Source organism: Hemicordylus capensis, chromosome 1 (assembly GCF_027244095.1).
Source record: "Hemicordylus capensis ecotype Gifberg chromosome 1, rHemCap1.1.pri, whole genome shotgun sequence".
NCBI classification, from domain to species: Eukaryota; Metazoa; Chordata; class Lepidosauria; order Squamata; family Cordylidae; genus Hemicordylus; species Hemicordylus capensis.
Window position 1 is genome coordinate 194,421,802 of NC_069657.1, and position 14,906 is coordinate 194,436,707.

Here is a 14,906-nt window from a genome sequence, read left to right on the forward strand (position 1 = left end):
GAAGTGAAGCTTTCTCGACCCGAAGACCTGGAAAACCACTGCCAATCACAGTGGACAACTGAGCTGGATGAACGGACGGCAGCTTCATATGTACAGATATCTTTTTCACTGCTGGGCAAAAGAAGCTTGGAAAGGAGGATGTTTACAAGAAAACAACCTCCAGGGAAAGAAACGAGCACCCCCCCCTTGTCCCAAAGCAGGTTGTGTCTTGTTGCAGCTGGTTTGTGTAAAAAAAAAAAGGTAACCTCTGAAAAAACATCCCCATGATTGTCACCTGTACCCTGGCCCTGAGATATCTACTAAAGATTTGAGGCGGCATTTGTTGTGCCTCTGTGTTTTGCTAGAGAGTTGTGATGGCTTGATTTGCCAGAGGTTTAATTTGCTGAAGATTTGCAACTTGCATTTCTCTGCTGGCTTTGAATCCATTATCCATGTGTCCATGAGTTGCTTCAATGACTACTGTCTTGTTATTTTGTATACTTTCAGCTGCCTGTTGCTTTACACAGGCTGTTATGAAATGTTAATGCAGCTGCTGTTGTCTAGCAAGTTCCATCTTGCACTGTTACCACACAGGAGAACTTAGAACAAACCAGCCAGTACAAGATCATGTCACAATTTTTTTTAAAAAAACATGACATTTTAAAAGGAAATATAGAAAACTACAGTTTTATATGATGCCTAATGTGAATCGTTTACTTTGACTACTGATTTTTGTAATTTAAACCGGCAGTATAATAGAGAGGGCTGGGCCGAAAAGGAAAAGGACATACAGCTAAGTACCTATTCATAAATTAGACATGAGTTTATTGGGAAATGTGGATGCAAGTCATCATGCCCTGGACAGGAAAACTTACTTTTTGTGAAGGATTTGTGAGAAGCTCCCAGATGTAGACTGTATTTAGCACAGAGTTGTGATTTATTCCCTACCTGACTTCTTGCATTCCCTTCTTGCTGGCAAACCTGTTATATCAACTGAGGAAGAAATTAGTCTGAAATCTGAAAGGGGAAGGAGAACATAGTATCTCCATTATTTCCATAGGAGAAGTGTGTGTGTGTGTGTGTGAGAGAGAGAGAGAGAAATGGAAAACACCAGATGGGTTTGATGGAGGATATTGCATAATCATTTCATGAGGTGAGGAAACTTAGACTGGAAGAGAAGGGGGGCGGGGAACCAAGAGTTATAACTTCTCAAGCCTCTGAGTTCTCCTAAGGCAGGGAGGGTGTGTATGTTCGCGTGGGTGCTGCAGAAGGTATGTTGTTGATGTCTCCTCCCTGCCAGTGGATACTATTTCTATTGGGTGGATATGCTGGCCAGAATACAAGAAATAGTTGCAATCCACTGCCCATCTAAGAGTTTTACTTGCAGGAGGGACAGGGTGAAGAGATATAGGACTCTAGAAATCCTGGGTATTCTCACCAAGAGTAGTTGGACATATGAAGGTGCCTACTGCTAGTCAGTCTCTTGGTCTCTCTAGCTCAGTATCATTTATGCTGACTGGCAGAGGAACTCCAGGATTTCAGGCAAGGGTCATCCCCAGCCTGACCTGTCCTGGGTGTTCTCCATGCAGCAGGCTTTACTGCAAGTTCACTGCTAAGCTTCACTGTGAACTCAAAGTTGTTCCAAAAAATTGATGCAAATAGTGGATTTTTTTTTAAAACCCCAGATATAAATCGGGCTACACTAACGTGCAGTGGAAAACCTGAATTTTGTGTGGAGTGCTCCCCAATAGCTTGCAGGGACTTCAGGGTAAATCTGTCTGATATGTGAACGCAGAGAAGATGCAAGTGAACGGGCTTAAAAAGCCCTGTGTGGAGAATGCCTCGGAGATGAGAGAGGGATTGAATCTGGAACCTTCCAAGGGCAAAGCACAAAGTGCTGTGTGCCACTGAGCTACAGGCCCTGAACAAATTGTTATGCGAAAAAGTGTACCATTGCCTTGCATGTCTCATTTGCTGACACTAGCTCTGTGTAAATACCAAAATTGTAAAAAAATTCCTGTTGTGATGAATTGTTCTTCTGCACACTCTTCTGCTGTTCTGTATTCTCTTCTCAGAACTGTATATCATCAGGCATATGTTGGCAGGCTGAAATGCTGCCAGATCTTGTCCCTGCACAGGTGTCTCAATATTCATCTTGTGTTTCAGTGTGACAGAGCATACCAAGATCTGAAAGAGTTTTCCAAACACGGAGATAACTGCTGCAAGCAGCTCTTGTCTGTCCTTCAGCAGAGGTATGTATATACACTTCCCTGACAGACTCAACAGAGTTCTCTGCTAAAATGCTGAATTATTTTCCCAGATAATGGGAAGGGAGGGAAGCTGCTATCCTGTGGAACAGATTTTAAACCACTTCCCAACTTTCCCCTGAGTGGCTTGTTGAACAGCTTGTATCTGGTTTAGCCACATGTTTCTTTGAATCAGACTTACTCATCCAGTTATTACCAGGGAGTTTCCTGAAAGAAACAGCAGGGGGAATTTGGAAAATGCCTGACCAGTTCCAAGGGAACATTATGTGCGTGGATGCTCTCCCTTTTGCATAGAAACATAGGAAGCGGCCCTTTACTGAGTCAGACCATTGGTCCATCCAACTCAGTGTTGTCTACACTGACTGGTAGTGGCTCTTCAAGTTTTCAGGCAGAGGTCTTTCTCATCTCTAGAGAGACAATCCTATAGATTTTCTATCTGGAGATGCAGGGATTGAACCTGGGACCTTCTGCATGCAAAGCAGATGCCCTACCACTGAACTATGCTGATAATTTATATCTGAATTTAGGTCTCCAATCTTTGTGGGTCCGAATCCCATGTGTTTTGATGTTAATCTGAAGGAAAATCAATGTGAATTTCCCAAAAGGCTCTTAAACTCACAGATTGTCTTTTAAAAGCCTCTGTATAGAAACAACCTGTGAGGATTACTCATTTGAACCAGTTTGTTTGTTTTTAACCAAAGCTCCATGTGTGAGTAAGAATGGACAGAAGTCTCAGCTCCTGTTCACAGAAATGTCGGGGGCTACATAGGAGGTTTCCACATGGCAACATTCATGTGCTCATGTTAAAATATCTCCCTTGAGCTTCAAACATTTTGGGCCACTTTGGACATAATGCAGAACCAGGATTAAATCCTGGCTTCGTGCAACATCCCTGAGTTCAGATCCTAGTTTTGGTGTGTTTGTTTGTTTTGTGTAGAATAAGCTAGGGTTGCTTGGTTTGGATGAAAAAGTAATCCTCTTTTGTACTTAGCCAGAATCAGAAGAAGAGGAACAGTAGTACTTCTGATCTTGCATGGGCAGTGGAGGGAGGAACGCACACCTGCTGAGGCATGGGAGCATTGCCCCAAACCAGGATGGAATCCTGGCTCCCTGTTACTTCCAAACCAGCATTGTGACAGAAATGGCTCTTATTCCTCATGGTCTTAATTTTCAGAGCAATTGCATGGTGAGAAGTTATGGCAAAGCATGTCCAAATACGTGTGTGTGTGTGTGTGTGTGTGTGTGTGTGTGTGTGTGTGTGTGTACAAGCAGAGTGGCACTACTAACAAGTACTTGAATTATGGTGGTGGGGGGGAGGCAGGAGAGTCCTTAATAAAACCCACAAGACCCACCCCAGTTATCCCAAAGTATGTCCCTTATAGCCTCCAAAATGGAGCCATAGCTCAGTGGTAGAGCATCTGTTTTGAATACTGAAGGTCCCAGGTTCAGTCCCTGGCATCTCCAGGTAGGGTTGGGAAAGACACCTGCCTGGAATACCATGAACAGCTCCTGCCAGTCAGTGTGGACAATAATGAGCTAGATGGACCAAGGAGCTGGAGTGGGGAGGTGGTCCGTATAAGACAGCTTCTCTTTTCCTTCCTGTGTTCCTCCAGTAGCCAAGGGGGCTGTCACAAAAGCTAGGAGGAGGTCTCAGGCTTCCTCTGGCCCTCCTGTAACTTGAATGTTGCTGCTCATGCCATTGTGTGGAAAAGCACAAGCAGCCCAACATTGCTTGTTGCTCCAAAATAAAAACGCATTAAAGGACATTTATACTCTGCGGTTGATGGAGCCATTCCCTTGGCTGCATGCTTTGCTGGTAAATACAGCATATGAACTGGTAACCCATAACTGTGGTTTACTAAGGTGTATCACTTATATCTGAGAAAAAGTAATCTTTCAAACCACTTTTTTCTTTCACCTCGAAGAAGCATTTTCATTCAACTGACGGTTTGGTTTGTGAGCAATATTCCTGCCTTCAGTTCTGGCACACACACTTGTGATTATGTAAGCACAACAGGAGTAGCCTTATATCACTCCTGGGAGTTTTTGTAAGCACCAGCCTTTGTAAACTATTTCCATGTCCTTTTAACATCAGTTTTATTGATATTATAATAAGAGGTAAACCTTCTGGGCTGGGGACTCGGGGAGATCCCAGAGGCATGCAAAAACTTACCGATTAGTGGCTCAGCAACTTTGCTCTTTTATGATCTTGTTACCAGCACTTTGTTAGACAACGTATCCAAAGTATAGCCAAGTACCATATATTTTCTGTGAATAAAAATGAAGAAAAAATATGGGGGGCGGGGATCGTGGACTAGTTTAGATGATGCTTTAGATCAGGGATTCTCAACGTTGGGTCTCCAGATGTTATTGGACTTCAACTCCCATAATCCCCAGGCCCAGTGGCCTTTGGTTGGGGATTATGGAAGTTGAAGTCCAAGAACATCTGGGGGCCCAACGTTGAGGATCCCTGCTTTAGATGATGCTTCAAATTACCCAGCCACCTAATGGCGCAGTGGGGAAATGACTTGACTAGCAAGCCAGAGGTTGCCAGTTCAAATCCCCGCTGGTATGTTCCTAGATTATGGGAAACACATAAGTTGCTGAAAGGCATTATCTCCTGCTGCGCGGGAGGAGGCAATGGTAAACCACTCTTGTGTTCTACCAAAGACAACCACAGGGCTCTGTGGGTGCCAGGAGTTGACACCGACTCGACAGCCCACTTTACCGTTACTTTCAGATGCCCCATTCTAAATGAGTGGGGGAGGAGCATGGACATGGACGCCCCCTCCCCCACATGTCATTCCATTGCTGTCTAATTATGCTGGAGGCCTCAATGCACAAACAGATGGCCAAAGAACAGTGCTCTGGGTGGGTGGGGGATGTTTGCGCCCACACTTCTCCCCCCCATGTTTAAAATGGGCCAGTTCAAGTTTTGTCCAAAGCAGCCTGTGGGACATCTGATAGCTAGGTCTAGCCCCTCCCATGTCAGCCGACAGTCTTGGCAATCTGTGTGTGTTGTTTGATGGGCTTTGCTTGCTCCCTGTTAGTACCTTCATATGTTATGTGCTAAGCTAAAACAAAAGTATATGGAATTAGGATGTGTCATCGAGCTCTTGTCTTTGATTTCACAAGAAAGGGAAAAGTATCTGCTATCCTGAATTTCCATAGTCTGCAAGTGGTTATTTCAAGTACTCTCTCTAAGGACCCTTCCTTATGGAACCTTTATTGGCATGGAGGCCCCTGCAGCACAAAACCTTTCATAAGAAGAGGTCAGCAGGATCAGACCAAAGATCCATCCAATCCAGCTTCCTGCTTCCCACAGTGACCAACCAGATGCCTTTGAGAAGCCCACAAACAGAGCTTGAAGGCAATAACCCCACTCCAGCAATTAGTTTTCAGAGAGGTATACTGCCTCTGCACATGGAGGTTTCACATAGCCACCACGAATAGTAGCCAATGATACTTATACTCCATTAACTTGTCTAGTGCCATTCTTAAAGCCATCTAAGCGCTTGGCCATCTCAGTAACATTGTGTGTATGAAATCACATGGGAGGAGTCCACGTTGCAGCTCCTTCCCAAACTAGCATTGCTCCAGTTCCTAGGAGTGGCAGTCCAAAGGTGTGACAGATTTGCAGCATGGGCTTCCTCTTCCATGACGCTGGACTTCCAACCTTACTGAACAGCCATGTGGGCAGGTGCTGTGCTGCAGCAGCTCAAGTGCCTCTGAAGGTGGTGTCTGCAGGAGCCCTCCATGTTCTATAACCTCTCACAGAGCACCAATGTTCCTGAGTACAATCTAGGCAAAGTTAACCACTTTTACACCCTGTTGACTTCAACCGGAGATATTCTTAACTCCTAAGCATGTGTTGGAATCTCCTGTCTACATCAGTGGGACTTTAAAATGCTTAACTTGAGTGCGATCATGCCCCAAGTTGGCAGATGCACTCTTTGCAGCAACCACGGTTGATTTTTTTTACAGTCATAAACAAATTCCAGTAGATTTATTGAGATGCATTTCACCCAAGAAAAAGCTTTTAGTGGTGACTGGTTATTTCATCTTGGAAACCTAACTCATGTTACTGTCAGGCATTTTGAGTAGACAGCAAGTATTTCATTAGCTGTGTGTTCCAGAGAGAAATTGCCATCCCAGAAAAGATTTGACTTGCATCTTAAAACATTGCGTCTCCCTTTGCATACGAGAGAGAGAGAGAGAGAGAGAGAGTTTTTCACTGCTTGTACAGCAAAGCAAAGGGACTTCAGCAGCACAAGACCTGCATTCTGTAGAATGAGATCTCATTGTTACCTTGATACTACTTGGATAATGAAATGCTCCCAGATATCTCATGTGATGAACAGATGGATGAGAGTCTACGTAGTCATGTTCCCACTTTCAGCTGCAAGTCCTCATCAGATAACGATGATGATTTATTATTATTATTTTGCCTCGCTTTTCTGCTTTAAAATCCTCAAAGCAGCTCACAACATTAAAAACAAATAACAAGGGAATTGCGCAAACATTACAAAAGACTAAAAACAACAGTACAATAGCAGTAAAACAGATGTAAACAAAACCAGCGGTTTATATCCAAATTAGCAGCTCAACAAATGCATAAATTACAAGCCTGCTGAAATGCTTTTAAAGTATTTCATTCATTCATTCATTCATTCATTCATTCATTCATTCATCATTCATTTGATTTCTATACTGCCCTTCCAAAAATGGCTCAGGGCGGTTTACATAGAAAAATAATAAATAAATAAGATGGATCCCTGTCCCCAAAGGGCTCACAATCTAAAAAGAAACACGATAGACACCAGCAACAGTCACTGGAGGTACTGTGCTGGGGATGGATAGGGACAGTTACTTTCCCCCTGCTCAGTAAAGAGAATCACCACGTTAAAAAGTGCCTCTTTGCCAAGTTAGCAGTGGTTGGTCTTTAACCAACACTTGAAGTGACAACTCTGAGATTATTAGAGAAAGGCCTTCTCAGTGATGGAACCCAAATTATGGTGCTCCATCTTCAGACCTATTCGCCTAGGTGGTTTCCAGACAGCGAGCTTTACACTGCAAAAAGTGGTATAAACTGGGACATTTTGTGGTACCGATTTAAAACCGCAGTTGAAATCCATTGCCTTCTACAAAGGGCAAATACAGCTTTTTTTTTTTTTTTGCAATGCAGATGCAACATTATAGGGCTGTAACACAGCAATAAAACATGAAAGAAGGCATTGGAAATGTGAATGACACTTTGCTTACAGTGCAGGAACTTCGATTTCAAGACACAGGCAGTATGGAAGGACACTTAAGGGATACGTTGTGACACACTGGCAGCGTGCAATCTGGAAAGCGCCCTGGTACCTTTGCTATCTTTTAGGTGCCAGGTGACATCCATTCTCTTCTCTTGTGCCTTTAATGGTTTTTAATGGTATTGGAATTTCCCTTAATTGTCTCTTGTGCAGTCTGTATTTGGGCTTATAATCATTTGCTCTGCTCTTGTATCTGCTACTGCAGGTATGTAGTGTTCTTGTTTAATTGTATATTGTCCTAATTCAGTGCTTAACATTGCAAGCGGCCATGAGGCCATCTGGCAGAAAGAGGGACAAAATGGCTGTCTTAAATAAATCATGAGTAATAAGAAGTGGAATTCTGTACATGGATGTATGAACCAGCCCATGCATGGGGTTTGTGACTGATGCATGCAAGTTATCATTTTGTTACATGTGCCCTTTTGGCCACAGTGAGTCTATGCCTGGGACTTTGTGGGACTGTTTTGCAGTTTGAGCCCATTTTTTTGGATTGTGTGGTCAGCCTGGTTGCCTGTTCTTGATTCTCTTTCTTGCAGCTTTATCCTGTTCCTTTTTAAAAGCATCCTGTTCTGCTCCAGATATTGATAAATCACATTCTAGTAAAAGCCAGCAGGAGCAGCTGAGAGACGCAAACCAATTTTCTCATGTAAATTACATGAACATTGATGGCAAACGGGGCGTAACTGATTCATGATGGTACATTAGCAGAACACTTAGGAGAGGTGATGTCTGTTTCAATACAGCACTGTCGAACGGCATGAATTATGAACCAACGTGGGGAGCGCTACAGCTCCGAAATGACAGTGAACTACTCTCAAGGTTCCGGGATCTGCTCCTAAATTTGTGCATCATCAGAAGAGGGTTTCTGAAAATCTGTTCTTTAAAAATTGTAAGAAAGGCTTTCCTTGTAGAGCATCCCATCTAAGAGTCTATAAAGGGGGCGAGGGGAAGGTCATTTTTGAAACACAAGGTATAAAATCCATCTGAACCCCTCCTGAGTCAAAATAATCTGTGATGTTAATAGAGATACACCAGGAATGAGCATAAATCTTTACTGTTTGTATTATCATGTTCAAGGTTCTGAGTGGCTGGATAGGATGCTTTTCTTAAATTGGCTTACATCTAATTCTGTAAGATCTTATGTCTATTTAAAAAAAAATGTTGGAAATGTTGTTATCCTTATGGAAGCATACTCAGAGCATCTGCAAGTGAAAGGGAGATACTGGCAGACTGGGGGTAACCTGCAGATACATTGCTTTCACAAAAATCTGGAGGGGGGGGGAACCTAAGTAGGCCAAAAAAAAGGAAAACCACTACCCAACTGCTCCACCGAAGCATGAATGTTCAGACTCAAAGAGCACTTAACAGACAACTAGGTGGGTGGAGCTAATGGAACCCAGTGACAAGGAGGATGGAGGGTGAGCTTGAACAAAAAGAGCAGGAAATTTCTCAGCTTGAAGAATACTCCCTTAAGGCAGTCACAGCAGGATGAAAAGTTGCTGGGAGTGGACACAAGTGCCCCCCAAACAGCTTGGAAAACAGAAAAGAATGAAATGTGCATATGAAGTAAGGCCCAAGTTATATTTATTTATTTATTCTGTTTCTATACCATCCTTCCTAAAGTGGCTCAGAGTGGTTTACATTAAAATAAAAAACACATGTAATAAAACAAAATAAAATAAAAACATTTAAACCAAATTAGTACTCATTAAACTGAAAACTAGATATAATAAAAGCCAGGCTAAAATGATATGTCTTTTTATAGCAGGGAGTTCGTTTTTTCACCATGCTCAGCGCACCAGGGATATACAGCAACATTTTTCTGTGGGTTCATACTTGTATTTTAAATTACTGTTAATAAATATATTTATTTTGTGTGTGATGTACCGGCTTATGGGCTGTGACTACCATAAAAATACGGAGCAATGACACAGTGGAGATGCAGCTCCTGTTGGCATCAGCTCTTAGCACCAGCAGCTAGGGGGCATTAGGGGTAGAGACAGCCAGTAAGGGCATTCCCTCTCTGACCATATGTTCGCTACTCTGATTCCCCTTTGTCAAACTGATAGTCTCAGGTTTCATTCCCTCACCTGAGAGTGAGACTTCCTCCTTCTCCCTTCCCCGCTTCCTGTTTGTAGCTAGCAATGAGGCATGATAGGTCTTATCTATCTCCCTGATGGATTTCCCAAATAAACTATTTTACTTAGAAGGGTAACTCCATGTCTCCAGACAACATTAATTAGCCTTGATCCCCTTACCTGTGCACTTCCGCTGTAGCTGGGGTATATGTAGAAATCTTCCCTCCAAGCTGTCTAACAGGGTTGTGGGCTGGTAGTTTGGGAAAATCAAGACTGCATCTGCTCATTCTGATTGTCCTGCTTTCCTATCTTCTATCTTCAACTCTTTCAAACCGTTTCCTATCAGGGAAATGTTTTGAAAGATTCCTCCATGGGCTGATTTTGCTATTTGTAAATATTCAGCATCTATCCAAATCCTTATAAAGCAGGGAGTAGGAGATCTGTAGCCCTAATGTGGATTGGGTTGATCATCCTCTTATGTTAATGATCCAAATGTAAAAACTAAGACCCTTTTTTTGGCCTAAATTATTCTCTGCCCATTACAGTGAGTGGTATTTGAGCTGCTAGAGTCATGTTCAATTATTGGGACAGAAGCCTGATTTAAGTGATAATTTCTGACAGGGAAAAGCCACCCCAAGGTGACTTTTGACCATCATTTCCCCATGGCAATGTTGTTGATTGATTGTACACCCTTCGGAGACACTGATATATATTGCATGAAAAAAGATGGTGTAAGTGGTTCCAGATTGATACTGGATTAAAGGAAAGCTTAGGTGGCTGAAGTGTTCTGATGAAAAACTACTGTCGGTGACTGGAGAATGTGGGTGATGCCTTCTGGAAAGCCAAACAAGCTCATTATGTGGGCTCATGGAAATAATGAGCTCACTCCTAGCTCATGCCCTTCTTGTCTTAGAAATTAAAACTGGCAACACTGGCCATTTCCCAGTACGTAAGAGTGCTAGTTTAAATGCCACAAGGGCCATATATTGTGCTGCAAGTGCCCTAGTAAGCCCACCTACTCTCCAGTGTAAATCAGTGTAAAGGCCACTTCATGTCTCTTCTGGCCTTTTTGAAAGTTGCATGCAGGCTGGGAGAAGCACATACAAGAAGAATCCTGTTTAAATCCTACAACACCCAAGCTACAAGGCTGGCTCCTTGGGGGTTGTGGGAGGTAGGAGAAAGTGTCCACTCAGAAAAGTAAGGTAAGGGTAAAGTGTGCTGCCATCAAGTCGATTTTGACTCCTGGCGACCACAGAGCCCTGTGGTTGTCTTTGGTAGAATACAGGAGGGGTTTGCCATTGCCATCTCCCGCACAGTATGAGATGATGCCTTTCAGCATCTTCCTATATTTCTGCTGCCCGATATAGTAGCGGTGGGGATTTGAACCGGCAACCTTATGCTTGTTAGTCAGGCATTTCCCCACTGCACCACTTAAGGTAGTTGCCCCCATTTCTGTTTAAGAAATCTAACACCCAGAAATGAACTTTGCCCCTTCTGTGCTCCCCTTGGGTTTTTCTACTCTTTTTTGGTAGCTGCAGGTGGGGGATACTTGGATCAGGACAATGGGGGAGGGCAGGGTTGTTGTTGTTTGTTTTTTAAACCCTCCTTTCCACTGCATCCGCTACCCCCAATGCAAAACATAAAAACAGAAAAGCCAACTGAATGCTTAAAATAATGTCTGTTTTAACTTTAAAACTGTAAGGATTTGGTTTTGCAAGTGGAATTAAACTTCTGGTGCAGGTTTTTTGGTGCTGCCACTGCCAAGCTGGATTGCTTTTTCCTTTTTAATGATGATTGTTCTTAGCGTGTATACATTGCTTTTGAGTGCCCCTCATGTTTCACATCTTGTTAATCCTTAAATTTTTCTGTAGCGTAGGCTGCTGGTGTATATTACGGATGTGAGGCTGAGACAGTAATAGCAGGGGTCATCCAGCACATTTGTGGCTGAGGTGAGATTTAAATGGGAATGTTCCTGGTTCACATGAATATGACAAATATTTATATACCACTTTTCAACAGAAGTTCCCAGAACGGTTTAAATATGATGTGATATGATATAATTAAAATGGTTCCCTGTCCCCAAAGGGCTCACAATCTAAAAAAAGAAACATAAGATAGACACCAGCCACAGTCACTGGAGGGATGCTGTGCTGGGGATGGACAGGGCCAGTTGCTCTCCCTCTGCTAAATAAAGAGAACCACCACATTAAAAGGTGCCTCTTTGCTTAGCAGCAGTAGGTAGGCCTTTGGCCTGATCGAGCAGGGCGGTTCGTATGTTCTTAAAAGGTGCCTCATAGTCCAGCCCTGGCAAAGTCATTGGCCATGGTGTGTAAGCTGGCTTTCTACACCAAGAAACCCATGTCTCCCACCAGAGTAAAGGAAAGGAGCCTCACAGAGCCGGCAGCCGCAGGTTGCTTGGCTGGCTCTAGAGCTCCCACCCGAGGTCAGGGCCGGCATTAGCAGTGAGCCCTCATGGTAGTGCTCAGTCAGTGCTGGGCCTCGGCAGCGGCCCATGATTGCCTTCTGCCAACACCAGCTCTAAGTCGCTTCAAGCTGCCTTCATTTCTGAGGTGCCATGTTCTTACATGCTGCTTCAGAACAACAAACGGAATTGACAGTGGTTTTCGTGATGGTTTACTGTGAGAGAGCCTATTTTCATGTTCAGGAGGGAGCTCCCTTTTTTCTGATGCAGCTTTCCTCAAAAAGCAGTGTATAAGTGACAGAAGTGAATGCATAGTGACCTCTGGTTCCTTTGTTCACAGGGCTAACCTGGAGATGACCTACGCTAAGGGACTGGGGAAACTGGCCAACAAGCTCACCAAAGTGCTGGACAAAATGAAAGCCAAGTAAGTGGCCTGTAACAGATCCAAGAATGCATAAAGAAAACAAGTAGAGGAAAATTACTTCTTTTAAATTGCTGGGGGTCTTGCAGGGCGGGATGCACCAAATGTAGCCATGAAGGCTGCAATCTGTTTTGGGACATCTACATGGTTGGGAGGGGAGTCCTTTGAACCTTTCCCGTGGTTTTTCTGCTGCAGACCAGTCCTAGGCTGTTTTTCCTATCCCAAGGGGGACAGTTGCTGGTGGGCAATTTTCCATGGAAAAAAGCACTGAAGGGGGCAGAGGAGAAATAACAGAGCGGGGAGGGTTCCAGCTCAGAATGTAGCCTTCATGGCTACATTTGGGGTTTTTTTATTTAAAATACTGAGAGGAAAAACATGCAACTCAACATCATGTATAGTTTGGTCCTTAAGCAGACATCACAGCACAATGTTGAGACCGTGAAAGCATCTAGTGGGTGGAGGTGTATGGATCCTACGACTATCTATGGCAGATAAAGCTCCAGGAGTGCATGGGGCTCTTCCTTCCTTCTGGGTCCTGTGTTAGAGAATCCTTGCTGAGAGGAGTGTCGTCATGCATTCTAACCTAATGGTATGCATTGAGGGGGTTCTGGTGCATAGATAGCTGCCCTATTCTGTTCAGTGGCAGGGGATGCTCTGTGCGCATAAGTCTGCAAATATGGATGGAGGACCCTCTGGAGGCATCTTTTAAGTGCTGGCTCTCTTATATTTAGCTGGAGGAGAGCAACAGTCCCCATTAACCCATTCTTAGCATCCCTAACTGTGGTTGTTGCTGGTGTCTCCTTTCGGTTTCTCTTTAGATTGTGAGGAGCTTGGGGCCCAGAATCAACTTTTCTTTCCTTTTGTGATGTAAATGGCATTGCAAACTTTGTTGTTGAAAAGCAGTGCATAAATATTCTCTAAAAAATATTTTTGTGAATGGAGCCGTGAATGGATGCCTCACTGTGTGGAGCTCATGGCTGTGGTCGTTTTCCAAAATTATTAGCACACATTTCAAAAGTCTGCTTCTCTGCTTCTAAGAGGTGTGCAGTCAGTTTGATGAGGCAATGGATTGGTGAATACCTGTACATGCACTTGCAAAGCAACACTTCTGCAATGAATCCGGTTCTCAAGTTACGTAGTTCTACAAAGCTCCATCCTACCTGGCTGCAAATAATTCAGAATTGGTAAAAATGTTGTCTGAGAATCTGAGTTTGGGACCAGATTCTTGGGAGGCATCTTGATGTCAGAAGCTGAAACAGAAACTAAGGTCTACCTCTTCCTTTGGGGTCTCTCCTCAGTTACATCTGCAGTGCCTGGCTTTGTGTCTCTGAGGGGATGAAATCTGAATCTGATTTGCACAGGTAAGTACAGCGTGATACATTATTCAAAGTTCACTGCGGGGGGGGGGCTGGAAGGGGTTTTCAAACCAGTACAATAAACATTTCAGGTTTTTATTGCCTGCTCTTGGATTGCACAGAGAATATTTACAACTATTCCCACTGTGGTTGTCTAGCAAATAATTTCATGCAGCAAGTGTATGTGTTTTATGCTCTGTGCCCAGCAACCTTGGCAAAGCCATTCAGACCGAAGCAATAAGTCCAACAAACCGCATCCTGGAGGAACATGAGAAGAAGAAGAAAGCAGTGAGTTCATCTGATAATTTACTACAGCAGTGGTGTGTGTGGGGGGTGGGGGGTGGAATTGGAGAACCTAGAACAAACCGCCCTGAGCCATTTTTGGAAGGGTAGTATATAAATAAAACAAATAAATAAAATGCCACTCTTAGCTGCATATTTGAGCAGTGCCATCCATTGCAAAGAACATCCTACATTTTTCAGATGCATTTTGTCTCCAGGTTTGAACTTTTTGGAAAAATAGTATGAACAAATGGGACTTAGCACCGCTAGTGGTAGATAGCACAACATCCTTAAACACACAAATATGAATGGTAGGTCAAAATGAGGAACAGGAGTGGCCAAGATGAGGCTCTGCAGCTATTGCTGGTCTACAGTGCCCAACAGGGATGATGGGAGTTGTAGTCCAACAACACCTGGAGAGCCTCAGCTTGGCCATTCCTGTTTCAGAGGTATACGTCACCTGTCATAATAGGTTACTTCTCAACTGCAAGATTCAAGAATAGAAGCTTGTGAGAGTGTTTATTTTAAAAGAAACAAAAACAAAGGGCCTAATATTTTCTCTCTGTCACAAATTTACTTACAATGGCAGGACATTCTGATTTCATTTCTGAACGTTCTGAACATGGAATACACCAGAGTAATATACAGGATCAGAGAGGGGGGAGATCATTTAAGACTCTTCCATCATGTATCAGTTGGGAATGACTTTCTAGGAACTGTGTGGGTTACTTATATCTTCATCAAGTGAGCCAGCTAGATAACAATCACAATTATATCAGTTCTGGGCTCT

At 43.4% G+C, this 14,906-nt stretch overlaps 1 protein-coding gene across 4 annotated transcripts in view; it reads left to right on the forward strand.

Annotated features, from left to right (window-relative positions):
* Positions 1–2,170: 2,170 nt before the first annotated feature.
* NOSTRIN (nitric oxide synthase trafficking) overlaps positions 2,171–14,906 on the forward strand; it is a 33,649-nt gene continuing 20,913 nt past the window's right edge. Inside the window, exons 1-4 of one of the 4 annotated variants that reach the window (XM_053287019.1) lie at positions 2,171–2,231; positions 12,399–12,482; positions 13,778–13,840; positions 14,041–14,122. In XM_053287019.1, coding sequence (XP_053142994.1) covers positions 12,412–12,482; positions 13,778–13,840; positions 14,041–14,122 — 216 coding nt within the window. In that variant the 5' untranslated portion in view covers positions 2,171–2,231; positions 12,399–12,411. Of the gene's footprint in view, positions 2,232–11,547; positions 11,586–11,891; positions 11,962–12,162; positions 12,207–12,398; positions 12,483–13,777; positions 13,841–14,040; positions 14,123–14,906 lie in introns of those variants that run through there. The other 3 variants (XM_053287017.1, XM_053287016.1, XM_053287018.1) reach the window with 3 other exon arrangements.